The sequence below is a fragment of the Gastrolobium bilobum genome, unplaced genomic scaffold (genome assembly GCF_033153095.1).
Source record: "Gastrolobium bilobum isolate Gb01-03AN ecotype WA unplaced genomic scaffold, APGP_CSIRO_Gbil_v1 utg4498, whole genome shotgun sequence".
Lineage (NCBI taxonomy): Eukaryota > Viridiplantae > Streptophyta > Magnoliopsida > Fabales > Fabaceae > Gastrolobium > Gastrolobium bilobum.
This window is the reverse complement of record NW_026899646.1, coordinates 36,866-59,501: the sequence shown is the minus strand read 5'-3', so window position 1 is coordinate 59,501 and position 22,636 is coordinate 36,866. Positions and strand designations below refer to the sequence as shown.

General features: G+C 37.5%; 2 protein-coding genes and 1 pseudogene across 7 annotated transcripts; all 3 read right to left on the bottom strand.

Moving 5' to 3' along the window:
- Window positions 1-772: 772 nt before the first annotated feature.
- LOC133292188 (exosome complex component RRP41-like) lies at window positions 773-4,470 on the bottom strand. Its single transcript, XM_061490566.1, has 7 exons — window positions 4,287-4,470; window positions 3,430-3,508; window positions 3,198-3,300; window positions 2,973-3,093; window positions 1,986-2,074; window positions 1,387-1,536; window positions 773-1,033 (listed from the first exon to the last, which is right to left on the bottom strand). The coding sequence occupies exons 1-7, from the start codon at window positions 4,417-4,419 to the stop codon at window positions 944-946; spliced, it is 765 nt and encodes a 254-aa protein (XP_061346550.1). The 5' UTR covers window positions 4,420-4,470; the 3' UTR covers window positions 773-943.
- An 825-nt stretch (window positions 4,471-5,295) lies between these two features.
- Window positions 5,296-10,794, bottom strand: LOC133292183 (senescence-specific cysteine protease SAG39-like; annotated as a pseudogene).
- Window positions 10,795-13,859: 3,065 nt separating this feature from the next.
- On the bottom strand, window positions 13,860-20,619 carry LOC133292181 (receptor-like serine/threonine-protein kinase NCRK). 6 transcript variants are annotated; one of them, XM_061490556.1, is made up of 11 exons: window positions 20,300-20,619; window positions 19,630-19,682; window positions 19,074-19,160; window positions 18,525-18,635; window positions 17,476-17,589; window positions 16,827-17,105; window positions 16,432-16,673; window positions 15,982-16,278; window positions 15,169-15,402; window positions 14,725-14,955; window positions 13,860-14,524 (listed from the first exon to the last, which is right to left on the bottom strand). In XM_061490556.1, the coding sequence occupies exons 3-11, from the start codon at window positions 19,141-19,143 to the stop codon at window positions 14,264-14,266; spliced, it is 1,839 nt and encodes a 612-aa protein (XP_061346540.1). In that variant the 5' UTR covers window positions 19,144-19,160; window positions 19,630-19,682; window positions 20,300-20,619; the 3' UTR covers window positions 13,860-14,263. The 6 variants fall into 6 exon arrangements, with proteins under 6 accessions (XP_061346540.1, XP_061346541.1, XP_061346542.1 ...); XM_061490557.1 differs by lacking the exon at window positions 20,300-20,619 and adding an exon at window positions 19,777-20,261; XM_061490560.1 differs by having other exon boundaries at window positions 13,861-14,524; window positions 18,164-18,592.
- Between the last annotated feature and the right edge of the window lie 2,017 nt (window positions 20,620-22,636).

The following is a 22,636-nucleotide window of genomic DNA, read 5'->3' as shown; positions in this document are numbered from 1 at the left end:
CAATTGTCAAAATTAATCTCAATTTTCACATTTGCGTTTGTCAATAATTTGAGGAACATGGATGGACGTTAACAGTATGCATATATATTTTTTGGATTTGTTTGGTATTCGCTGTCGTTATGTGAAATGATGGAGAAGGAAGAGACAAGCAAATTATCTGTACATATATAAAGAGAAGAATTCAAAGCCATGATAGCCATGTGTTAGCTTTAAATAAAAAAACTGTGATTGGCTGTACCTTACGGATGATATCAAATCAACTTGTACAGACTGTGTCTACTGTCCATACTTCCAGAGGCATCCCCACGATTTAAGAATACAGAATGAGTTTAGACACACGTGTTTGCGACCCAGATGTTTGCATGGCTATTCAAAATAATGAACTGCATCGTTCAATGATCCAAGATCTGTCTCCAACCTAGTGTGATTCATTTGTAAAGTTGATTTCAGTTTTAAGACTCATTTTGTGACTTATTGTATGGTCTAATTTATTTTGAAGGTCAACTTCATACCCAACAATACTCTCAAACTATAAATATTAAAAACTATACAAAATTAAACCTTATTTAATTAATTGATGAAACCCCGAATTGCCATACTCAGTTTAGTCATAATTTATTAATGCTTCAAAGTTTGGTTTTAAAAAATCCGCAGGTTAAGCATATTTCAGAAATAAAGTTATACCAAATTCATGTTTTGCTGATATAAAACATGGCAGTAAACTGCGTCAGTTGTGTATCAAGTGGCATGCATATTGCAAACTTTTTGCTATAAGATTAACTTTCAAAGTATATTTGACAAGCTCATAAGCACAAAATTTGCAGGACATGCACAGCATCTCTCCCTACGTCCCTCCAACACAAAATTCTCTCTCAATGTTGAAGTAGAAGAAAAAAAAATTAACAGCACATCTTGTGACCATTGTAAACTTAGAACTTTCATCCTATTCCTGTGAATCTGAAGCAGCTTCTTTCAAACATGACCTCATAATCTTCGCAAGCTTTGCACAAGCATCCAAGCAAAGCTGCATTCCCTGCATAATATTATATCTTTTATATTACACTAGCACCTCTATATAAATTGGAAATAGCTTTGACTCAATTTCAGTTATATTAACTAAATGTGGTCAAATAAGATGTACCAATAGGCGTTATCTAAATATCTAGATACTATTCTTTCAAGCCAAAAGGAGTCACAAATATTTAGATGATCTTACATGCGTGAGCAAAATAGCAATGCAAATATGCAATCCTCAGAGCAGAAAACCACAGATGCATCTACTAAATGCTGTCGCTTGATATTAGTAAAGTGAAAACGTATCCAGACGTGAATCCACAACTTCAAAATAAGCATTTTCATAAATAAATAAATTCAAAATAGGCATACCTCATTAATCTTTGGGCTGGACCATTCCCCAGTAACTGTGAGTTGGGTGATTTCATAGCGAGAAGGCATGCAAGTAATCATTAAGCTTCCATCTTGGCAGTTTTCCTCCTCCATAATAGGATCAATGACAAGGTTCTTACTGAGACATGACTGGAATCATTATAAAAAAAATTACATTTTCGGATAAAAAGGAATCAAATGAGACTCTTAGCAGCAAAATAAGCATGTCAAAAAGGAAAATTTCATGGAAGAGTCATAACAAGTAAAAGGTCGTTAGCCTTCCTCGCGATGATCACAAACACACACACACACATATATGCAACTACGCAAAAAGAATTTGGTATCCACTGAAATAGATCAAAATTTGGAAAGAGTTTATAGGCTACAAAAGACAAAATGCATACATGAAGAAGTAATATAAAGATGCATGAAATGTGTGAGCTGACGCTAAGTAAGAAATCAGAAGAGAAAAGGAAAGCAGAAGATGATATTATAGTAAATTAAAATTTCAAGAAAAGTTTAAAAATGGGAGGCAGTTTAAGCACCCTACAAAGCAAGTATATATTACACAAGAGTGGAAACGTGAGCAAGATCCATACCACAGAAACTGAGGCAACAAGGTCATACATCATTATTCCAGCATCTGCAAGGGCAAGGCTAGCACATGATATGACAACAGGAAGATCACCTGCCACAAAGCTCAATAATATTATTACTCCTAGAAACTAAGCAAAAAAATCAAACAGAACAGATTTTGCCTAAATATTTGAATTCAATTGCATCCCTGACTGCTCCAAATTTTTATTAGGATCATTCATCATTACTTCTTACAATTATAAAATCCAAAGGAATATGCATGTGAAGTGCTGCATCTCAAACAATTTCACTAGGAACCAGACTACAATGGAAGACTATATCTTAATATTTATGTTTAAGGTGTCAAAAAAACTGCTAAATTATCCAAAAAAATGAGACACAGGCAGTACATGGCAGCCTTTATTTTATATCATATGTCCCTTATGCACTTGGCAGCCTTTTCAAAGAAAACTTGTATTATTATTTATACTAATTGTTATTGTGGTCAACTGTAAGAACATGGACCAATTCTCAACAAAAGCAATTAGGGACTCATGTAAAAGGAGTTCCAAGTTCATCTCTCTCCAAAAGCCTAAACATGTGGTTCAACTAAAAGATACTATCTTTTTGGGGCTGCCAAGCTGTCCCCCAAAAATGTGGGGATAATCCTCACTTAGACATCTGATTGTGTGGCCTTGGCCAGTGCACTGCAGGTGAAGTTCATAAATATGTTGCTTAGGTTGCCAACTAAACCACACCTCATGATTAACTAACCGAAAATATGATAAAAGCAAAATACCTCTTCAAATATACACGAAAACAAACATTGGTTGAAGCAATCACCAAATGACAGCAAGGTAAACAAAAATAACAATAAATTTAAACTTCCATGTCATGTCTTTGTTTTTTGGTAATTTATATTCAGCACATTTTTGTCCTTAAATTTCCAACCATTAAAAACAATATCACGATGAACTAAATAGAAAATCATAATGAAATTGTAAGCTTACTGCCGCCAGATTCCAGCACCAATGCAAAAACATCTACAGTTGTCTTTGGGAAAGTTTCCAATATTATTGCACCCTCCAAAGCTTTATGAAGCATCGCAGTGTAGTCTTTGTGGTCTGAACCCTAAACTTTGTGAGATTTAAGATATTAAATGCTACCTAAAATAGGCATGAGATGGAAGAAGCAGAAGATTGCAAAAATTACAACCATTAACTTTTTTTATATACCTGTCCACGAACTGGGGTTGCAAACGTTGTAAAGCTGACATTGCAATTCAGACGCCCAATATCACTGTACATCATTGCCTTCTTGCTCTCTCTTGGCCCAAATCTGTATTGAAAAAATGAAAATAAAATAACCACATTAGGTAGAGAGCATAACAAATAAAAACTTAAGAAACACACCTCAGCAAGCTGATTTAAATAATTCACACATCGGCGAGATAAAAGAACCACTCACACAGATACAATGACCTTGGTATTTCCAAACTCTGCATAAGCAGATCCGGACGCAGCATTCACAGCACCAGTCCTGAAAACTGCAAGTCACCAAAACCATAAACTAGTGCAACTAATACAGGAACACCATTTCAAAGCAAATAAATGATTCTAGAGTAAGAAGTTAGAATTCAAGACAGGCACTATTAATATTCTATAAATTACAAAATTTCAACATCCACAAGCTCAGAAGTTGATGAGGAGCCATGGCACAACGGTCGGTGTTGTCGCTTGACCAGGAGGTCGCAAGTTCAATTCAACTAATCATCCTCTTCTAAATGCAACATAATACTGCCTACAATATATCCACACAATAGGTCTGATCCTTCCCTTTACGCTGCGCATAGCGAGAGCTTTATAACACCAGGTTGCCTAGACAAGCTCAAAAGTTCTATATTAAGTAGGTGACCCAATTCTCACTTGAATGAATTGAGCATTTCCAAAGGAACATTATGTTAGTCCCTTACACTTAAACTACTGAACAGTGAGAGAGATGAGACATGTCTAATGGTTCATCTCAATGATCAACAGTTACTTAGTCTTCCATGAGTTCAGGTACACCTTAAAAATCCATGCAACGAGACCCTTATACTCATAATTCAGCACACAACCACAGTAAATGGAAATGTGAAGTGTCAGAAATCACTATAGACTTATATACATATAAAAACCTTATACCAGTGATGCCTAATCAAGCCCTATAGGAACTCAGCCATATATTATGATAAAGCAAATATCAACCTTAATAACATTGCAATTGCATTAAAAATAAAAAAGAAAAAAAATCATTGAATTTGAATATTGGTGTTACTGGCTTACAGGCAGGCCTGCACTGGTGGAAGCCGCGGCCATCGGGTCGGACCCAATCTTCATTGAAAAGTGAGGATTTCTTTTTATCGGTCGTCGGAGATGGCGAGTACGTCGCCGGAGTCGTTCCACCTCTGCCGGCCATTTCCAACGGCGGTCACCAGTGTATATCGCTTCACTTGCTCAGGTTTCTTTCACTTCCTTATACTCTAATATATGGCCAAAGGAACGACGCGTTTAGGACTCATAGTAAATCCTCGCCCTGGGCCATTGCATAGGCCTGGGCCTCCCACACTTATAGGCCCAGCCCATCTACTTCAAGCTTAATTCGAAGTTGCTGTTTTCCGATTGGCTTAGTTATCAGGTACTTTGTACTTTTTTCAAAGAGGGAGGATAATAGAATAATTTGCATATTTTATGCCTAAATTATAAAAAAAGAAAAGAAAAAGGAGATGTAATGATTCGTGGAAAAAATGTTTATCCTACTTTAGTAGACAAAGTTATCTCTTAAATGACTTTGTTTTGGTGTTTAGAGAAAAAGAAAATACAAGATATTTTGAAATTTTTATTTTTTTCTCTTGTATCATAAATTTTACTAAAATATCCTTTCTCTTTTTCAAACCTCAAGACAACGTTGTTTCGAGGTGTTCAGAAATAATTTTATTTTCTGTTATAGATAATCCTAAATAATAGAAAACAAAATACTGCAAAAATCAAATACCTTGGTGACCATATTTCCCCCCTCCAAATGGAGAAGGTGAATAAGATGCAATTTTATGCAATCAAATTGATTACAAGGATAATTTTAGAAAGACAGTACAATTTACTTTGATATATATAGTAAGCAGGAACAATTATATAGTTTTTTTAATACAATAGTAGTGGCACAAGATTTGAATCTCTAATTTCTTATAAAGTAGTCAAACATATTACTATTATCACACTTCCAGTGGCTTGTGCTAATGTACTATTTCTCTTGCCTAAACTATAATATTAAGTTTAGGCTGACAAAGTTTGACAATTATGCAGTGGGGTATGAAGCTTGCATTGCAATGCCACACAAGCCTTCTTTAGCAGCAACATCTCTTTGCATCCTAATGTATCCTTGTTCACCCCATTGTGTTCCCCATGAATTTTTTACCGACCAATAGTTAGTTCCATCATCACTTACTCCATAACCCACAGCAGTGACACCATGGTCCAAACTCAAGTGCCACATGATCCAGTGAAGACACCACTTGAATAAAATTGAAACTCAAATCCACTAGCATCAATAGCTACAGAAATTGGTTGATTAGCAACAGCTTTCAGAAGTGCACTCTCACTGTTTGCAGGGACATCTTCATACCCTTTTGTTAATTATCAAGACCCGAGAGGTTTGTGAGTAATCTGTATGTCTTGACTACACAATGAAGAGTCTATCATATAAGTGAAAAGAAAGGAAGTACAAAGAGATATACATGATGTGGGACTAGTAAACTACTATTCTAAACTAATATTCACAACACTCTCACTCAAGCTGGAGCATATAGATCATATGCACCAAGCTTGTTACATAAGTGATCTATCCTAGGCCCCCTCAAAGACTTTGTAAATACATCAGTTAATTGATCAGTTGAGTTAACAAAACTAGTGACTATTTCTCCTGAGAGGACTTTTTCTCTGACAAAATGACAGTCTACTTCAATGTGCTTGGTCCTTTCATGGAACACTGGATTGGAAGAAATATTTAAAGCAGCTTGATTATCGCAAATGGGAGATGCTGAGTCAATGTCCCAAACTTGAGTTCCTTTAGTAGTTGTTTTAACCAGATGAGTTCACAGGTGGCTGCCATGGAGCGATATTCTGCTTCAGCACTTGATCTGGCAAGTACACTTTGTTTCTTGCTTTTTCAGGAAATCAAGTTACCTCCAAGGAATACACAATACCCAGAGGCGGGTCTTTTATCACTGGGGGAACCTGCCCAATCAGCATCTGAGTATCCCTCAACTCTGGTATGACCTTTGTTTTTATAGAGGAGACCTTTACCTGGAGCATTCTTAATGTACTTGAGAATACGGATCACTGCATTCCAGTGATCTTCACAAGGAGAATTCAAGAACTGACTTACTACACTAACTGCAAATAAGATGTCTGGTCGAGTAACTGTGAGATAGTTCAGCTTTCCAACCAATCTTCTATACCTTTCTGGATCTGAAAATGGTTCCCCCTAATTTGGCACAAGCTTGACATTTGGATCCATAGGAGTATCAACGGGCTTAGCATTCAACAGAGCAGTCTCCTCAAAAATATACATAATATATTTCCTTTAGGATATCACAATACCATCCTTGGATTGAGCCACTTCAATTCCCAAGAAATATCGTAGTCTTCCGAGATCCTTTGTCTGAAATGACGATTGAGGTGTTGTTTTAACTGAGTAATGCCTTGATGGTCGTCTCCAGTAATGACAATGTCATCAACATATACCACCAAATAAATGGATCCGGAGTCTGAGTGGCGATAAAATACCGAGTGATCAGCCTCACTTCGAGTCATACCAAACTGCTGGACAGTGGTGCTAAACCTCTCAAACCAAGCTCGTGGAGATTGTTTGAGACCATACAAAGATTTGAGGAGTCGAAAAACTAAACCAGACTCCCCCTGAGCAACAAACCCAGGAGGTTGCTCCATGTAAACTTCTTCTGCAAGATCACCATTGAGGAAAGCATTTTTGACATCCAATTGATAGAGGGGCCAGTGACGAATGGCAGCCATAGTAATAAAGAGACGAACATATGCCATTTTCGCCACAGGGGAAAATGTATACCCATAATCCTCGCCAAACACCTGAGTATATCTCTTGGCCACCAAACGTGCTTTGAGACGATCCACCTGTCCATCAGGACCAACCTTGACAGTAAATATCTATCTGCATCCAACAACAGATTTTCCAGAGGGAAGAGGAACTAGATCCCAAGTACCACTGCCATGAAGTGCACACATCTCGTCAATCATAGTCTGCCGCCATCCGAGATGGGATAACGCATCACCTGTAGTCTTTGGAACAGACAAAGAAGAGAGACAAGAAAAATATGATGGAGAAAAGCGATGATAACTCATATTTATTGAACACCTGAGTGGAGGGCGAGTATCACGAGTACCTTTCCGGAGAGCAATGGGTAGGTCAATGTCTGAGGGCGGGACCGAAGCCATAGGAGTTGATGACGAAGGAACTGAGTCCACAGGAACCTCATTAACAATAGAGTCAGTGTCTGGGGGCATAAGTGGACGTGGCCGACGGTGCTAAACCTGGAGAGGGGGATCTGGTGCCGGGACATCTGAAGATATGACAGAAGGAAATGGTGGTAGAGGATTTGGTGCCGGGACATATTGAACTGGAATAGAGGGTAAATGAGACAGACTATCAACAGAATCACTAGGAACGGAGGTGGAGCCAAAAAATGGCACAGACTCAAAGAAGGTAACGTCCACCAAGACAAAAGAGCGACGGAGACTGGGAGAGTAACATCGATAACCTTTATGTGTTCGAGGGTAACCGAGAAACACACATTTGTGGGACTTAGCAAACAACTTGTCATGATTGGGGCCGAGTACATGGACAAAACAAGTAGATCCAAAAATACGAAGGGGTAAGGAATATAAAGGCCGATGAGGAAACAAGATAGAGTACGGTACCTGGTTATCAAGGACCGGAGGAAGGCATGCGATTAATAAGATAACATGCAGTGAGAACAGCATCACCCCAATAATTGGTAGGAACATTCCCATGAATTAAGAGTGTCCGAGCTGTTTCAATGAGATGACGGTTTTTCCTTTCAGCAACCCCATTTTGTTGAGGGGTGTGGGCACACGACGTGTGGTGAAGAATGCCATGAGAGGCCATGAATGATTGAAATGGTTGAGACAGATACTCACGAGCATTATCACTACGGAAAGTGCGGATAGGAATACCAAATTGAGTAAGAATTTCTTGATAAAACTTCTGAAATACCGAGAATAGCTCAGAGCGATTTTTCAGTAAAAATAACCAGATGTTCCGAGAATAATCATCAATAAAGGTGACAAAATATCTATACCCCTGATTTGACTCAGTACGACTAGGTCCCCAAACATCAGAGTGAACCAAACTAAAAGGAGATGAGGCACGACGACGGGCTTTATCAAGAAAAGAACTGCGAGTATGTTTCCCGAATTGACATGATCCACATTGCAAAGTGGTCAGTTTGGATAGACGTGGAACCATCTTTTGGAGCTTTGTAAGACTAGGATGACCCAACTGAGCATGAACAGTGAGTGGAGAATCCAATACCGAATGAGCATGAGAGGAGCTGGAGAGCATGTAAAGGCCATTGGACTCAAATCCCCCGCCAATTGTCCTCCCCGAACTCTGGTCCTGTAAAACAACAGAATTTTTGGTAAAAGAGATGAGACAATCAAGAGAATGTATGAAACGGCTAACGGAAAGGAGATTAAAGGGTGAACCGGGGACATAAAGCACGTTATCAATAATATGAGAAGGAAAGAGATGTATTGTTCCAATTCCACTAGACTGAATCTGGGAACCATTAGCCATAGTAACAGCAGGCAAATAACCAGAGATAGAAAGAGAAGAGAATAAATACTTATTACCAGAAATATGATCAGAGGCACCGGAATCAAAAACCCAATGACCAAAGGATGAATTTTGAGTGAAACCAGTAAAGGTATTACCTATATGCGCAATAGTAGCCGTGGAACCAGGGATAGTGGACCGAGAAACATGTTGAGGAAATGAGCTAGAATCATCCATGGTCCAAAAATAGAATAAAGTACCAGTAAAATAAAGAACCAAAGTCACAAGGAACCTCAATGTCACGCAGCAGCAAGATCGAACACTGGGAACAAAAGCACACAGGTATGGAAAACATGACTGTTTTTAATGTTATGATATTGGTGGATGATCAGATCTGAAATAGTAGCAGCAGAACCAAAGTAGAGCGGTGGATCTACACCTCAAGCAAGCTCCTAGCTGTGGCAGCAAATGCGAGCAGCTTCGCCCGAGAACAAGAACAAAGAACAAGGTTGTCCGATGAGTAATAACCAGGAACGAACAGTTATTGCTGGCTTCAAACAGCAGCACACGAACAAAGGCAACACGATCAGGGGACACAAACTGTGAACAAGAAGACCCAAACAAAGTCGTTTGAACGAGGTGAAGGCTGATCTGGAAAGAGGACGGCTGAGCGACCAAGTTTGTCCTTGGTCGACGACGAATGGCCGCTAGAAAACACCGCACGCGCCGGAGGAAGGTGGCGCGTGTTGGCCACGCGCAGAGAGGGAATTGGCGCGTGAGAGAGTGTGGGGCCTCCTATGACGGTGGGTCCTTCGGCTTTGCGTAGATCGGCTCCTTCTGTGTCCGTTGACGTATGCTTTGACAAAAACGGTCGCAGGAGAAATTTTTCGGTGACAGAAGGCAGTGGCTGACGGTGGCTGGAATACTGTCGGTGTGACAGCTTCCTAAAAGACAAATTTTACTAGATGAACAGTAGGTCCACCGGATAGACGTAGATTAAAATTCCTCTCGTTAGGCTTTGGCTACCATGTTAAATATCAAGACCCGAGAGGTTTGTGAGTAATCCGTGTGTCTTGACTACACATCGGAGAGTCTATTATATAAGTGAAAAGAAAGGAAGTACAAAGAGATATACATGATGTGGGACTAGTAAACTACTATTCTAAACTAATATTCACAACTTAATGCTAGCTGCATGATTGGCTTCTGCATTTGCATTGCATGTTCCATCAACACCCTGTTATGGATATTTGGCTTCTATGGTAAGTCCTTTATTTTGCAAGATAAATTTGAAGGCATTGCCCATTAGACCCCCTTCACAACCTTGGTCCACACCCTTTGTGTCACAATCAACAAGCTCTTGTTCTGATAAAGAGATCAATTTGCCAGTACTAAGCTTGGCGATTCCTTCTGTTGCTGCCACAGCAGAAAATGCCCAGCAACATCCTAAATGATAAAAGCAAAAGTTAATAAGGAAACATAGAATTAAGCCTTGAATTTTGAGTTTCAAATAATCATCAAACACATACCACATTGGCCTTGGTCCTTAATGGGTGTGACAACTCCTTTCTGTCTCCAATCTAATGTAGCTGGCACTCTAGTCACATGTTCATACTTAAATGTGGGTGTCCTTGTTATTGTGGGGCATATATGACCTTTGAATCTATTTCTGGCTTTGAATTCCTCATTTGTGAGATCAGCAAATTGGTTGATGCCTAGCTTGTAAGGTTTGTTTCCAGCATTGTTAAAAGCTTCTATGTTTTGCACGTTTTCCTTGAATATTTGGTACTCAACTCCTTTTCATAAGAGTCCTTGTAAATTTTTCCATGTTGAGCCATCCATTGCTTATGCCTCTCATACATTGAAGCATCTTCTAGAGTGCGAGCATTGGCCTCCAAAAGTCCAGAATCCAAAAACTAGAAGCAAAGCCAATGAAGTGCAGTGTAATAGCTTTCTGGGAACCATGGTAGTGATGACTATGGAAAACAACTTCTTGGTGAAATATTAGAAAGCAGATATGTCGGTCCCTAAGACCATCACTTGAGGTATATATACTGTTAAGAGTGTTAGTTTTAATAGTGTAGAAGTTCCACATTGAGTGTGTCTCTTTGTATTCTTCAATTGGTTTGCTATATAATAGCACCAATGTTGTGTAGTTTAATATAACAAAGATTACTATCATTTCCTCTTGTATCTATGATATTCAACATGGTATCAGAGCCTAACAAGAGGAATCTTAATCCGTATAACTTAGCTCTATTTTCCATAATTTCAATATGGTTATAGAGAGATATCACCCTCCTTGAGGGATTCCCGTTACTATTTCTTTTTCGGGTTTTTCTTAGTATGCTCTGTGACTGCAGCTTAGACTGATCTGTCACATCAGAAAAGAATGATCCTTGGGAAGTTGTTGGGTTGACCACCGATGTCGTTGACCGCGTCGTCCACCGTTGACAGCCGTCTCCGGCGACTTTTCCAGTGACTTTTCCTATGACTTTCCGGCGACTTTTTCGGCGATCCACCACCGTCTCCGACGACCCACCGCCGTCTCCGGCGACTCTTCCGATTCTGCGAACCTTTGTTTTTCTTTAATCTTCTTTCTTCCCAAGATGGAGTATTTATACTATTCATCATCCATCTTGAGGGGGAGCACTGTCCAAGTTGCTAATGTTGTCTCTGCTGATGTTAATTCCGACACCGAAGTTCGTCTTGAGGGGGAGCACTGTCCATGTTGCTAATGGTCATTCCAGCACAATTGTCTTTGCCGATGATAATTCCGGCACTGTTTAGAAGTTCCTCTTAAGGGGGAGCACTGTCTATGTTGTTGATGGTCATTCCAGCACAATTGTCTTTGCCGATGATAATTCTGGCACTGTTTAGAAGTTCCTCTTAAGGGGGAGCACTGTCCATGTTGCTGATGGTCATTCCAGCACAATTGTCTTTGCCAATGATAATTCCGGCACTGTTTAGAAGTTCCTTTTGAGGGGGAGCACTGTCCATGTTGCTGATGGTCATTCCAGCAAAATTGTCTTTGCCGATGATAATTCCGGCACTGTTTAGAAGTTCCTCTTGGGGGGGAGCACTGTCCATGTTGCTGATGGTCATTCCAGCACAATTGTCTTTGCCGATGATAATTCCGGCACTGTTTAGAAGTTCTTTTTGAGGGGGAGCTGTCCATGTTGCTGATGGTCATTCCAGCATAATTGTTTTTGCCGATGATAATTCCGGCACTGTTTAGAAGTTCCTCTTGAGGGGGAGCACCGTCCATGTTGCTGATGGTCATTCCAGCACAATTGTCTTTGCCGATGATCATTCCGGCATCTTCCATGTTGATGTTCATTTCGACGCCATTTTAAGCACATTGTTGATTTTTGGTTTCTCATTTAGGAGATTTATTTTGATGTTATGTTACTTGGTCTTTCTTGTAATAAGCTTGTAGCATAGTCAAGGGGAAACCACGGCTGCTCACCAACTGTTAAATGAAATGTCTGAGAGGGATCTTGATGCTGATGTCCTGGTTAGCTCAGTTGTCTTTGCCGATGATAAATCCGGCACCATCCATGCTCTGATGTCCATTCCAGCACTGTCTCTTTATCAGCTCTTCACACTGATGGTCATTCCAGTTGATTTGTTGTATTTATTCATTTCATTTCGTTGATGTAGCATTGTTATTTTTGGTTCCTAATGGGAGTATTATTTATGTATCAAGCTTGTAGCATATTTATGTATCAAGCTTGTAGCATATTTATGTATCAAGCTTGTAGCATATGATCTATATGCTACAGCTTGAGGGGGAGTGTTAAGAGTGTTAGTGTTAATAGTGTAGAAGTCTCACATTGAGTGTGTCTCTTTGTATTCTTCAATTGGTTTGCTATATAATAGCACCAATGTTGTGTAGTTTAATATAACAAGGATTACTATCATTTCCTCTTGTATCTATGATATTCAACATATACAAAAGAAAATTCATTATTGTACTCTTCACTTTGCATGCTCATTCACGTGCCTGAGAGAATTTTCTGAATACGACCCAAGCATAAGGCTATTATATGATGACAAATTACTATTCAACTACACCTGCGCATTGGATCAACCAGTGTTTATGAAAGGGAAGATTTTGGGAAATATTTATTTACTCTTATTTTACAAAAAATGGTGAGGCAAATTATTGCAACAAAGTTGGGTGGGGTTAGAATATAGGCCTTGTCAATTGCCATATAAAGAAATAAATAAATAAATAAATAATGCTAAGACATAACTGACCAAAAATGCAATCTTCCAGTATTATGACTGTTTATACATTTGACATAAAATGGGACAGATTAGCAGCTGATTAGTTAAATGAACTATAAAACTGCTGCAAAATGACAAGCTTAAATTCAAGAGAGAGTTAAGAGAACCTAGATGCCAAGTTCTGTGGAGAACATATTAATTCTTTTTTTCTCTCTCTTTCTGTAGTTTTCTTTTTTTATTTAGCTGAACAATGAAAAATTAGATACATTTAATACATCATATATTGGGAAGAGTGGCAAATTCCTTTTTTCGTCTGGTCCAATGTACAGTTTCAGAGCTTAGCAAAGAGAAGTTGATTAACATTAATCCAAGAATGCTGTGTGTAAGAACCGAAAGGATTGCTTCTCCGGTTCCAAGTTCTACCACTATTAACAAGAAGGCACATCGGTTTATTATGTTATACATGCGTGTAGGTTCCATAATATGGTAACATCCTTTTCTCAAGTCACACCTCTCATGGAACATTCAGAGGGACCATGATGTCATGTCATTTGTGATTTGTCTATAACGAATGAAACCAATCCCCACAATCTGTGATTGGTTAACAGTTAACACTCCTATTAACCCAAAAAATAACACAAGAACTGTGGACTATCAATAGACAGATAAAAATACCAATGAATATTAAGAAAAAATAAAAAAAGAGGACCATATCATTGTGATTTGAATCTAGAATGCTGAAACTTTTGTTGATATACAAGTTTCTTTTAAAGTGAACAAAATTTTGATTGATTTAATTTATGACCTTTAGTCTTACGGCAGACACAGGAAAGTTCAGTTCAACTACTTCATATGTCAGTAGACTCAGTACCAAATATAATTGTAAAACAATTATTTCTATGACTAAAACCTTTAATGTGTATGTCATCTGATTCTTCTCCCAATAAAAAAAAAAACCAGAATCTCCTATCATCCTCTATCCTTTTCTGTACAAGAATACAACGAAAATATTTCTATGCTTATCAGCTTATCTAACAACACCTATGTGCTCTTCCTTTCAAAACAAAATGAAAAAAATGTAGATGAACATATTCTCAAAACTAGATAGCAGCATCTCCATTGATATCCCATTGAGCCATGCACAATAAATTATTCATCAGAATTCTTCCTTCTGCATCTCTGCCCATGCAGGTGTATATTTTCAAGGGAAATTGACATTTGTAATGCAAAATGATTCAAAACGAGGCTCAGTTAGGTCTACCATTTCCTCTTCTGATGCATGCCAGCCCTCAGATTTTGAAGTCAAGGGGATCAAATTCTCCATATACTCAGCTGAAACTGCATCTGCTTCTTTATTTTTGTCCACAACACACAGATTGTGATCAATATCTAGCGGCAATGAACCATGAGTTGGAATTTCAATTGATGGAGCTTGCCTTTGCTTTTCTACATCCTCTTGTTCCTTTACATGTCCAGAAAGGGGGAAAAAATCAGGATATGGTTTATTTTTCATGCTACAGGAGAATGATCTATGGTGGCAGCTGATATAGCAATCAGCAAGCAAAATATACATCAAAACTTCAGAATTTGAAAAATAAGAAATCTGATTAAACTAGAAACACTGAAATTAAGAACTGAGTACAAGATAGTGAATGTGTTTACCTGAAACAGTTTAGCTGGAATGTTTCTTCTCCTCTTAGATTTTCCTGGGGAAATAGTTGAAAGAATCTGAACAACCTCACTCATGGTTGGTCGAGTGTCAGGATCCAGCAGCAAACACTCCTTTGCTAAGTATGCCATTATATGAACCTCTTCTTCTGGGAAATTTCCTTTCAATTGTGGATCAACCAACTCTGTTATTACTCGCCTACTATCTTGTAAGCGAGGAGCAGCCTAAAACGGAAGTTTAAGCAAGCTATATTAATACTTGGGGTGTCCATAATCTTTCCTAGTTGAATTCATTAAGTAAGCAATGCAATAAGTTCTTACTTAAGCAGGTAATTATCAATAAACCAAATCATCCTAATTCAGGATTGTAAATGGAAGATAACATACATTATAAGGATGAAAAAGACACAAATTAAAAAAAATGAAAATTTAAAATACCCATATAACAAGGCTTTCTTCTTTGCCTGTAGATTTATGGATGGGTTGTCGACCACTGATAAGCTCAAGAAGAACCACCCCAAAACTGAAGACATCTGACTCAAGAGAGGCTCTACCAACAATAGCATACTCCGGTGCAAAATAGCCAAATGTCCCCTGCATTCTGGCTGGAGAATTTGAACAGCTGGGGAGGCCATCAGATCTCAAGTTTTTAGCCATACCAAGATCAGTTATCTGCAAGTTGATTATTTGAAAAAAAAATTATAAATAAGTGTACTGTTAGAGAAGTATAATACCATTAATGTAGTCTCACCCAACAGCTTAAGCTTTTGGGTTGAATTAATTCTTTACATGGTATCAAAGCCTCGATGTCACGGGTTCGATCTTTACCACCCCCATTTAATTGATAAATAATTAAGTATTGTGAAGTTTATTAGCACAGATAGGTAGGTTTGTGTATTATGCACCCTTTAAGCTCAGTGGGCTCTTGTGTGAGGGGGCGCAGCTTAAGCTTTTTGGTTGAATTGGTTCTTTAGATATACCTTGTTATAATTCAGTGACAATTACCACCCATGGTATTAATAATTTACTCTATTTCTTCAAGAAACAAAGACTTCAGCAAACTATTATTGAAGATCAGTGGCAAAGGAATTATTAGTTCAAAACCAGCACTAATATGCATTTGTTTTCATTATCTTATTGTCCTCATAACAAGCCAAGCTCACTTAGATTCCTATGCATGTCCAGGTATATTATCTCCTCTCTAGGGTTACCCGATTTGTTACTAACACCCAGAACAAACAAGATTCATACTTTTGCTTGCCAATTTTCATCCAGAAGAATGTTAGTTGATTTGACATCTCTGTGAAGAATTCTTGGAGCAGCTGCATCATGGAGATATTCCAAGCCCCTTGCAGCTCCTATTGCAATTATAACACGAGTAGCCCAATCTATATTTTTTCCTAAAACTCCATCTAAACAGTCCCTTAAATTTCCATTAGGCATGTACTCGAATACTAGTAACCTCTGAACATGTTTTCCTCTTAATTCTGAGCAGCATCCAAGCAAAGGCACCAAATGACAATGATGAAGTCTAGATAATAGTTCAATCTGCACAAACATAAATATCATTAACTACTATGAATGTTGAACATCAAAAAAATATTTTGGGTTCATCTTTTAACAAGACACTACGGAACATTATAACATAGCATGACCAGCCAAAGAATACTGATATTGCAAAATTAGACACAAGTATACAACCTCCTTGAAAAATGCAGAGTCTGCTTCTGGCCCTCCTTGATCTTTAAGACGCTTAACCGCCACATTGCTACCATCTTTAAGCCGACCATGGTATACATAACTACTCCCGCCTAGTCCAATTAGGTTGGAAGCAGAAAAGTTTTCAGTGGCATTTTCCAGTTCAGCAAACGAAAATTGAATAATATTTCCGTGAAAAGTTTCTTTTTGCCTCCCAAACAAGAAAGAGGATTTCTGAAAGCATCCTACACAAAAAGGGAAATACTAATCAAGAACTAATATATAATGGCAAATTAATAGAAGAACTTTGGAGTTTGCATATACAATCATACAAATTGAAAAAAATACACTTTAAATAAGAAATTAGAATCAAGGAACACAGTAAAAAATCAGCTTACCTTTAAAGTGACAAATGGGAGAGTTTATAGCAAATTTTGTATCTGACACTGAAGAAGTCCCAGTCCTATGACTAATTAAGTTGGCTGTACTACCACTACTTGTTTCCTTATCAGATGAGAATATTGGTGATTGAATAGAGTATCTGTCCCTTAGGTAGACATAGCACATAACGGAGGCAACCAACGCAATGGTTGTGCATATAACACATATTAATAGAATAACTACAACAATCTTGCTGGAAATGTGTTTCTTTGAACCTGCTGACATGCTGACAGTTCCTGCAGAGCACTCAAAAAACCATAAATTCAGTTTCTGAGTACCTTGATCTAGGAACAAGCCAAAGATTTTGTATGAAAGGGCACTAGGTTCTGTCATCATCAATAAGACACGAATACATTGAAAAGAAGAGGGGGGGATTAAAAAATAAAAACAACTTCCAAGTAAGAAGTGATCTGTTATAGAAAATTTGTTTTAAATATCCAAAAATAAGCGTCGTACCAAAAAAAAAAAAATTCTTAGTATGGAAATATGCATCTAGGTTCTGTGATCAATAATAGCTAGCTTAGCATTAGTCCATCTAAATCAGCTTCATGAAGCAATAGATAGTGAAATTCAGGATTAGAGCAAAAGAGACAGAGGGAAAGATACCCCAGGTGCAGTTGCAGGCATTAAAGCAATTAGGGCTATGACCATCTGCTGCCACTTGGGGGAACCCATTGGGATTACATACGCATGTCCATATGGATGCACTCTCTTCAGCATCTACACGGAAGGCGAAGGCAAAGCAGTTATCATATAAAATTCAGGCCGTGATCACTGTCTCCCCATTTCACCTAAATTGGAGAGATTATCTTGCATTTCTACCATAATCATATTGGTTAGTAACCACACAATTAGACACTTTAACATCTGAATAAATGTAAATATCTAGTTCAAAAATTTCTGTTTTAGTGTCAATGTTTAAACTTGAATTCTACAACAAAACATAGGGGGGATCAACCTTGACCTATACCTACTTATATCCAATTAGTTTTTGCCACTCCACAGTGTATTCTACTTTCAATAAATATACTTTGGAATTGTAACACCCAACCGCTTCAAGAATCAATGACTATTCCCACATACTAACACGAGACTTTTCAATGTGTTTTTTCCTTACTCGCACACTTCCCGAGAAAACTTCCCAGGAGGTCACCTATCCCAGAATTGCTCCAAGTCAAGCACGCTTAACTGTGGAGTTCTTCCGATCCAGGTTACCGAAAAGCAGATGCATCTTGTTAGTATAGGTAGTACCAATTAATTCTTATAAGCTATCCCAAACTGTGCAGTCTTATACCTGCACAGCCTTTGGAATCCCTCTCTTCGGGTGTCGATTCGATTCATTCATGCATGTAACCCCCTGCTGGAAGCCTGTCAGGAGCCGCTCCTTGTCCGTGCCTCTTTGCACCGGCGATCACTCCCCGCCCTCGTCAGCACTCAGGATGTTACAGGAATTTATAATAAAAGCAGCTATAATGAGTTTTCACGAATTCTAGTTACCGGGCAACTTTTGCAAAAGCACATCCATTAAACATACACAAAGGCAAAGATCAAGCTAAATAATCAAGGGTAATAAGAGAGGTAAAAAAAAAGGGAAAACAAATTTATCGGCAGGAGGCTCCTGGTGGTCTTCGTTCCAGTAAAAAATAACAACATACCTGAATGGCAATCACATGACTTAGAACAATTAGCGAGAGAGTAGCTCTGGTTCCCTTGGAAAGAACATCTGCATTTCCATTTGTTTAGGCTAGATGTATCAGAAGGTTCATCTGCCAAGAAACAAGGGTAAGCAAAGAAGAAAGAAAAAAGATATTTATGGCTCATTTGGATTTTACCTATCACAGAGATGAAACATGTAACAGAGAAACTCCATACACTTTATATTAGAAGAACATAAAACTGAAACTAAATATGACTTATTTGATGTTGCTGGAATTAAGTGTCAACGAAATGCCCATATATCGAATGCTGCTGTTTCCTCAGTTTTTATTAACTAAGAAGCACCTAAATATCAGTATACAAGGTATGCTACTACTAACAAGAATTAGAGTCAAATATCAAATGTATGATAATTTGTGATACTAACAACAAAATGAGTTGAGTGCTGAATCCAGTGCAAAACCTTAACTAAATGTAACTTGCAGGAATGATATTTAGGTAACAACTGGAGAGCCAATTACCAGTGTCTTCTAAATTGTGATACTAACCACAAAACGAGTGCCGAATCCAAAGCAAGCTAATAACAAAAGCAAGAGCAATTTTGAGCTGTGACTTCATTTATTCCAACCCATACACTACAAGTAAAAGAAAGGAAACCATTTAGTGCTATACAAATACTTGGGTAAGAATGTTCCTCATGTTATGAAGCACGACACATATCTTAGATGATTTCCCAAGACAGTAAATTACGAGCAGACCAAAATAAAAACAAATAACATGAGGAGATGATGAGTAATATGTAGCAAAATCCTTTCAAATACATTATGCGTGTAAGATCGAGGGAGAAACTTTGCCTATTAATAGCTAAAATATATGAAGATTGTACCAATCCATAAAATTTTAAGCACTTTGTAGATGGTCAAACTATCAACACATACACAAAAATATATGAGTAACTTTGAGAAGTATGTATGAGGCCTGCAAAACGAAACTGAAGCAACTAATAAAACTCCAATTGACTTTATTTTCTGTACTGGATCCATCTGCTTTGCCATTTTAAAGATTATATTTGAAAAATAATGAAAATAGTATCATTTGGTAAACCTGTATTAAGAAGAATAGGCTTAGTCTTCAAATGTCCTGGGTCCAACCATCATCTGTGAAAAAAAAGTGGGGGTAAAATGCTACAGCAAGAAATGAATACCAATCATTTAATACTTAGTAAGGGGATAGGAAGTCTCTTTTTCTAACCAAATTTTGTGGTCCGTGAATGTAAATAAGGTAAAAAGGGTAGTAGGAAGGAACAATGTTTCGGTTGGTCAACAAACATCAAAGTCAAGGTTCTCCACCCTCAGTAACAAGTACAATAACAAATATAAGGCGATCAGAGTGGGGATTATATTGACTAAAAAGCAATGTACACAGAAGCACTGAAAGCTCGAACATTTAGTAGACAAGGTAGTAGCTAGAGGGTTTGGAATAGCAGCACTGAGTGAGAGTGTCAAGGACTCAAATTATAGGTCAACAACCGATTTGCATAAATGTTCAATTGAAGGAGGATAGATGGACCAAAGATATTGTTACATCATTCAGACAATAAATATAGTCAGTTTACTGGTAGAACTCTCTTGAGGGATGGCTTGAGAATTAGCTTCCAAAATCATATGCAAAGCCTATGAATGAAATGAATTTTCAGCAACTACCAAAAGAAACCATCATAGTTTCCACCTACAATTCTGCAAAGCTTTTGAGAATAAGGAACTAGAAGAAGTACCTTTTGAAGTTTGCATAAGCAGAACGGTTGGAAATAAAGTCAAAGCAGCAAAAATAAAGAAAGCTATGTTGAGCTTCTGAGAAAACAAAGACTAGTATAGATAGGAGGGTTAGCAAAGTTTCGTTTGTTTTTCCTTATTTTGGGAAGAATCTAGTTCAGTGAACTGAAACAAAGCAAAAAAGCATTGAATTAGAGAAATGGGAACCCATGTTCACCAACCACCAGGTGTTATTATTGGAGAATTAAGAAAGAGCAATGGGAATTAAACTAAACAGACAAATGGAAACAGCTAGAGAGGATAGAGACCCGTTGCAATGAGTTTATTCTATAAAAACCACACAAACATTTAGATATGAAATGAAACTTAAAAGGGAAACCATCTAGTCTTCCACCTCTCTGAAAGTAACCTTCCGCTAACTGACAACAACCCCTCAACCTCCCTTCAGCTATTTACATCTATCCACCTTGTTTTTCACTCATTACCTTATCCATTCTTCCTTCATATGAACAAACTGATACACTGAATTACTTAACCATCATCAAGTCACAACAACAAAAATTTCTTTTTGGAAAAAAAATAATAATAATAGATAAAGATATAGTAGAATAAGTTTGTTTCAAAATTCAAGCACCAAATTTTACTTACTAGAAAAGAACATGGTTATAGCTAACGGCTAAAAAAATAAAGCACTCCTTTGTCATTTCTTGAATGAGAAGATGAGACAAATAAAAGAGAAATAGTGAAGGTAGATTTTAATAACGGATCTGTATACATTATTTAACTTAGCTTGAAAGGCATATATACACATATGGTTCATAAGTCCGTATAGGAAAATTTCAAAGCAGTGAGTTGTTTTCATTCAAAGTGTGGACCCCAGTGACGTGCTCCTTTGTCGGTTGTGGGGTCGGTGTTCTTGTGGGGCCATTTGTGATATAGAGTCAGAACAGCAATTAGCAATTAACATTCAACAAGATGATTAGACAAAGGACAATCTTAATCAACGGAGGCTCAGAAATCGTTAGAAAACATGTTTATCCAACAATGCAATCAAATCATGGATCCTTAATCATTCCTAACACACCCAATTAACTTTTTCCAAAGAAAAAGGTACACTTGGTGGGGATGGTATGCCAAACAACAATTCCACCTTGTTTTGGTACAACTACGAGAATGATGCTACTTGTTTTTTGTTTTTTTGAAAACTAGGAGACAACAGTATGAACTGCGTACCTTAAACGAAGGAACATGTAGAATTTTGGGTTGTGTTCCAATAAGATGAAGAAGGTCTCAGATCTGCTACAATGTTGTGTGTGTTAGATGTTGGACAAGTGAAGATTATAGTGAAAGTGTTGATTAAAATGAAAAGGAAACAAGAGCTTAAGACTTAAGAGGAGTTGCAAAAAAGTGTTGAAGATGAAGAGCTTAATGGATTCACAAGAGAGATTTATGAGGCGCTGTAGTGACTAACTAGTGAGGGAAGAATGAAGGAAGTGATAAGGTGGCATACACTGCTTACTTTGTTAAACACGTGGTCCTACGTTTGGTTTTACATGCAATATATTAATAATAAAAGGGTATGAGCATCACGTGACTCATGGCACTCATAATAAGGCACATTTTTTTTTTTAAATAAATCGATTACGTGATTAGTTCAATTTGAAACGGGTCTCGTGATTAAGATATTGAATCCTTTCCAAAAACAATATTAAAGAGAATTGAATATATACTCTTGCTCATTTCTCCAACACCAACTAAAGTACTATAATTTGATGTAACATCCTCTTCTATGCTATATCATCTACGCTATTCTTTCTTACTTTACTAGCCCATACAAAAGAATGTCAAAACCCTCTACAACGTGGGAAGGACTTGGAATAATAATAGAAGTGGATTTGAAATTTGTATAACAGACAACATTAAAGTATAATGTTTAAATATTTGTATTTTATAAAAGTTCAACGTTAACTTCTTTTGCTAAATTCAACATTTACTTTTTTAAAGTATATTATATGCTTTAAAAGATCTGATGTAGCTTTAAAAGATCTTGTTCTAAAACTGGCACCAATTGCAATGAACAAATTTTGAACTCAACTAGTCTAATCTAAATGATGAAAGCAGAGTGAGGAAGAAAGTGTTTAAAAAAATCAACGTAGTTATTATCAATTTTATTACTGGCTACGGAGAATGACTGAATGAAAATCTAGCGATAAATTTTGCCATATTATATATATATATATATATATATATATATATATATAGGGTCAAGATTATTTTACACCAGTGTAAGTTACACTCTCAATCTTATTCATTAATCTCACTTATATCTAAGGGCTCTA

Coding starts and splice junctions, on each gene's coding strand:
- LOC133292188 (XM_061490566.1), bottom strand. CDS start 4,419: ATGGCCGGCAGAGGTGGAACGACTCCGGCGACGTACTCGCCATCTCCG. Junction 3,094..3,197: donor CAACCCCAGTTCGTGGACAG/GTATATAAAAAA, acceptor CACAAAGTTTAG/GGTTCAGACCACAAAGACTA. Junction 2,075..2,972: donor GGTGCTGGAATCTGGCGGCA/GTAAGCTTACAA, acceptor GCTTTGTGGCAG/GTGATCTTCCTGTTGTCATA.
- LOC133292181 (XM_061490556.1), bottom strand. CDS start 19,143: ATGAAGTCACAGCTCAAAATTGCTCTTGCTTTTGTTATTAGCTTGCTT. Junction 17,590..18,524: donor GTCATGTGATTGCCATTCAG/GTATGTTGTTAT, acceptor CCTTCCGTGTAG/ATGCTGAAGAGAGTGCATCC. Junction 17,106..17,475: donor TGCCTGCAACTGCACCTGGG/GTATCTTTCCCT, acceptor AGTGCTCTGCAG/GAACTGTCAGCATGTCAGCA.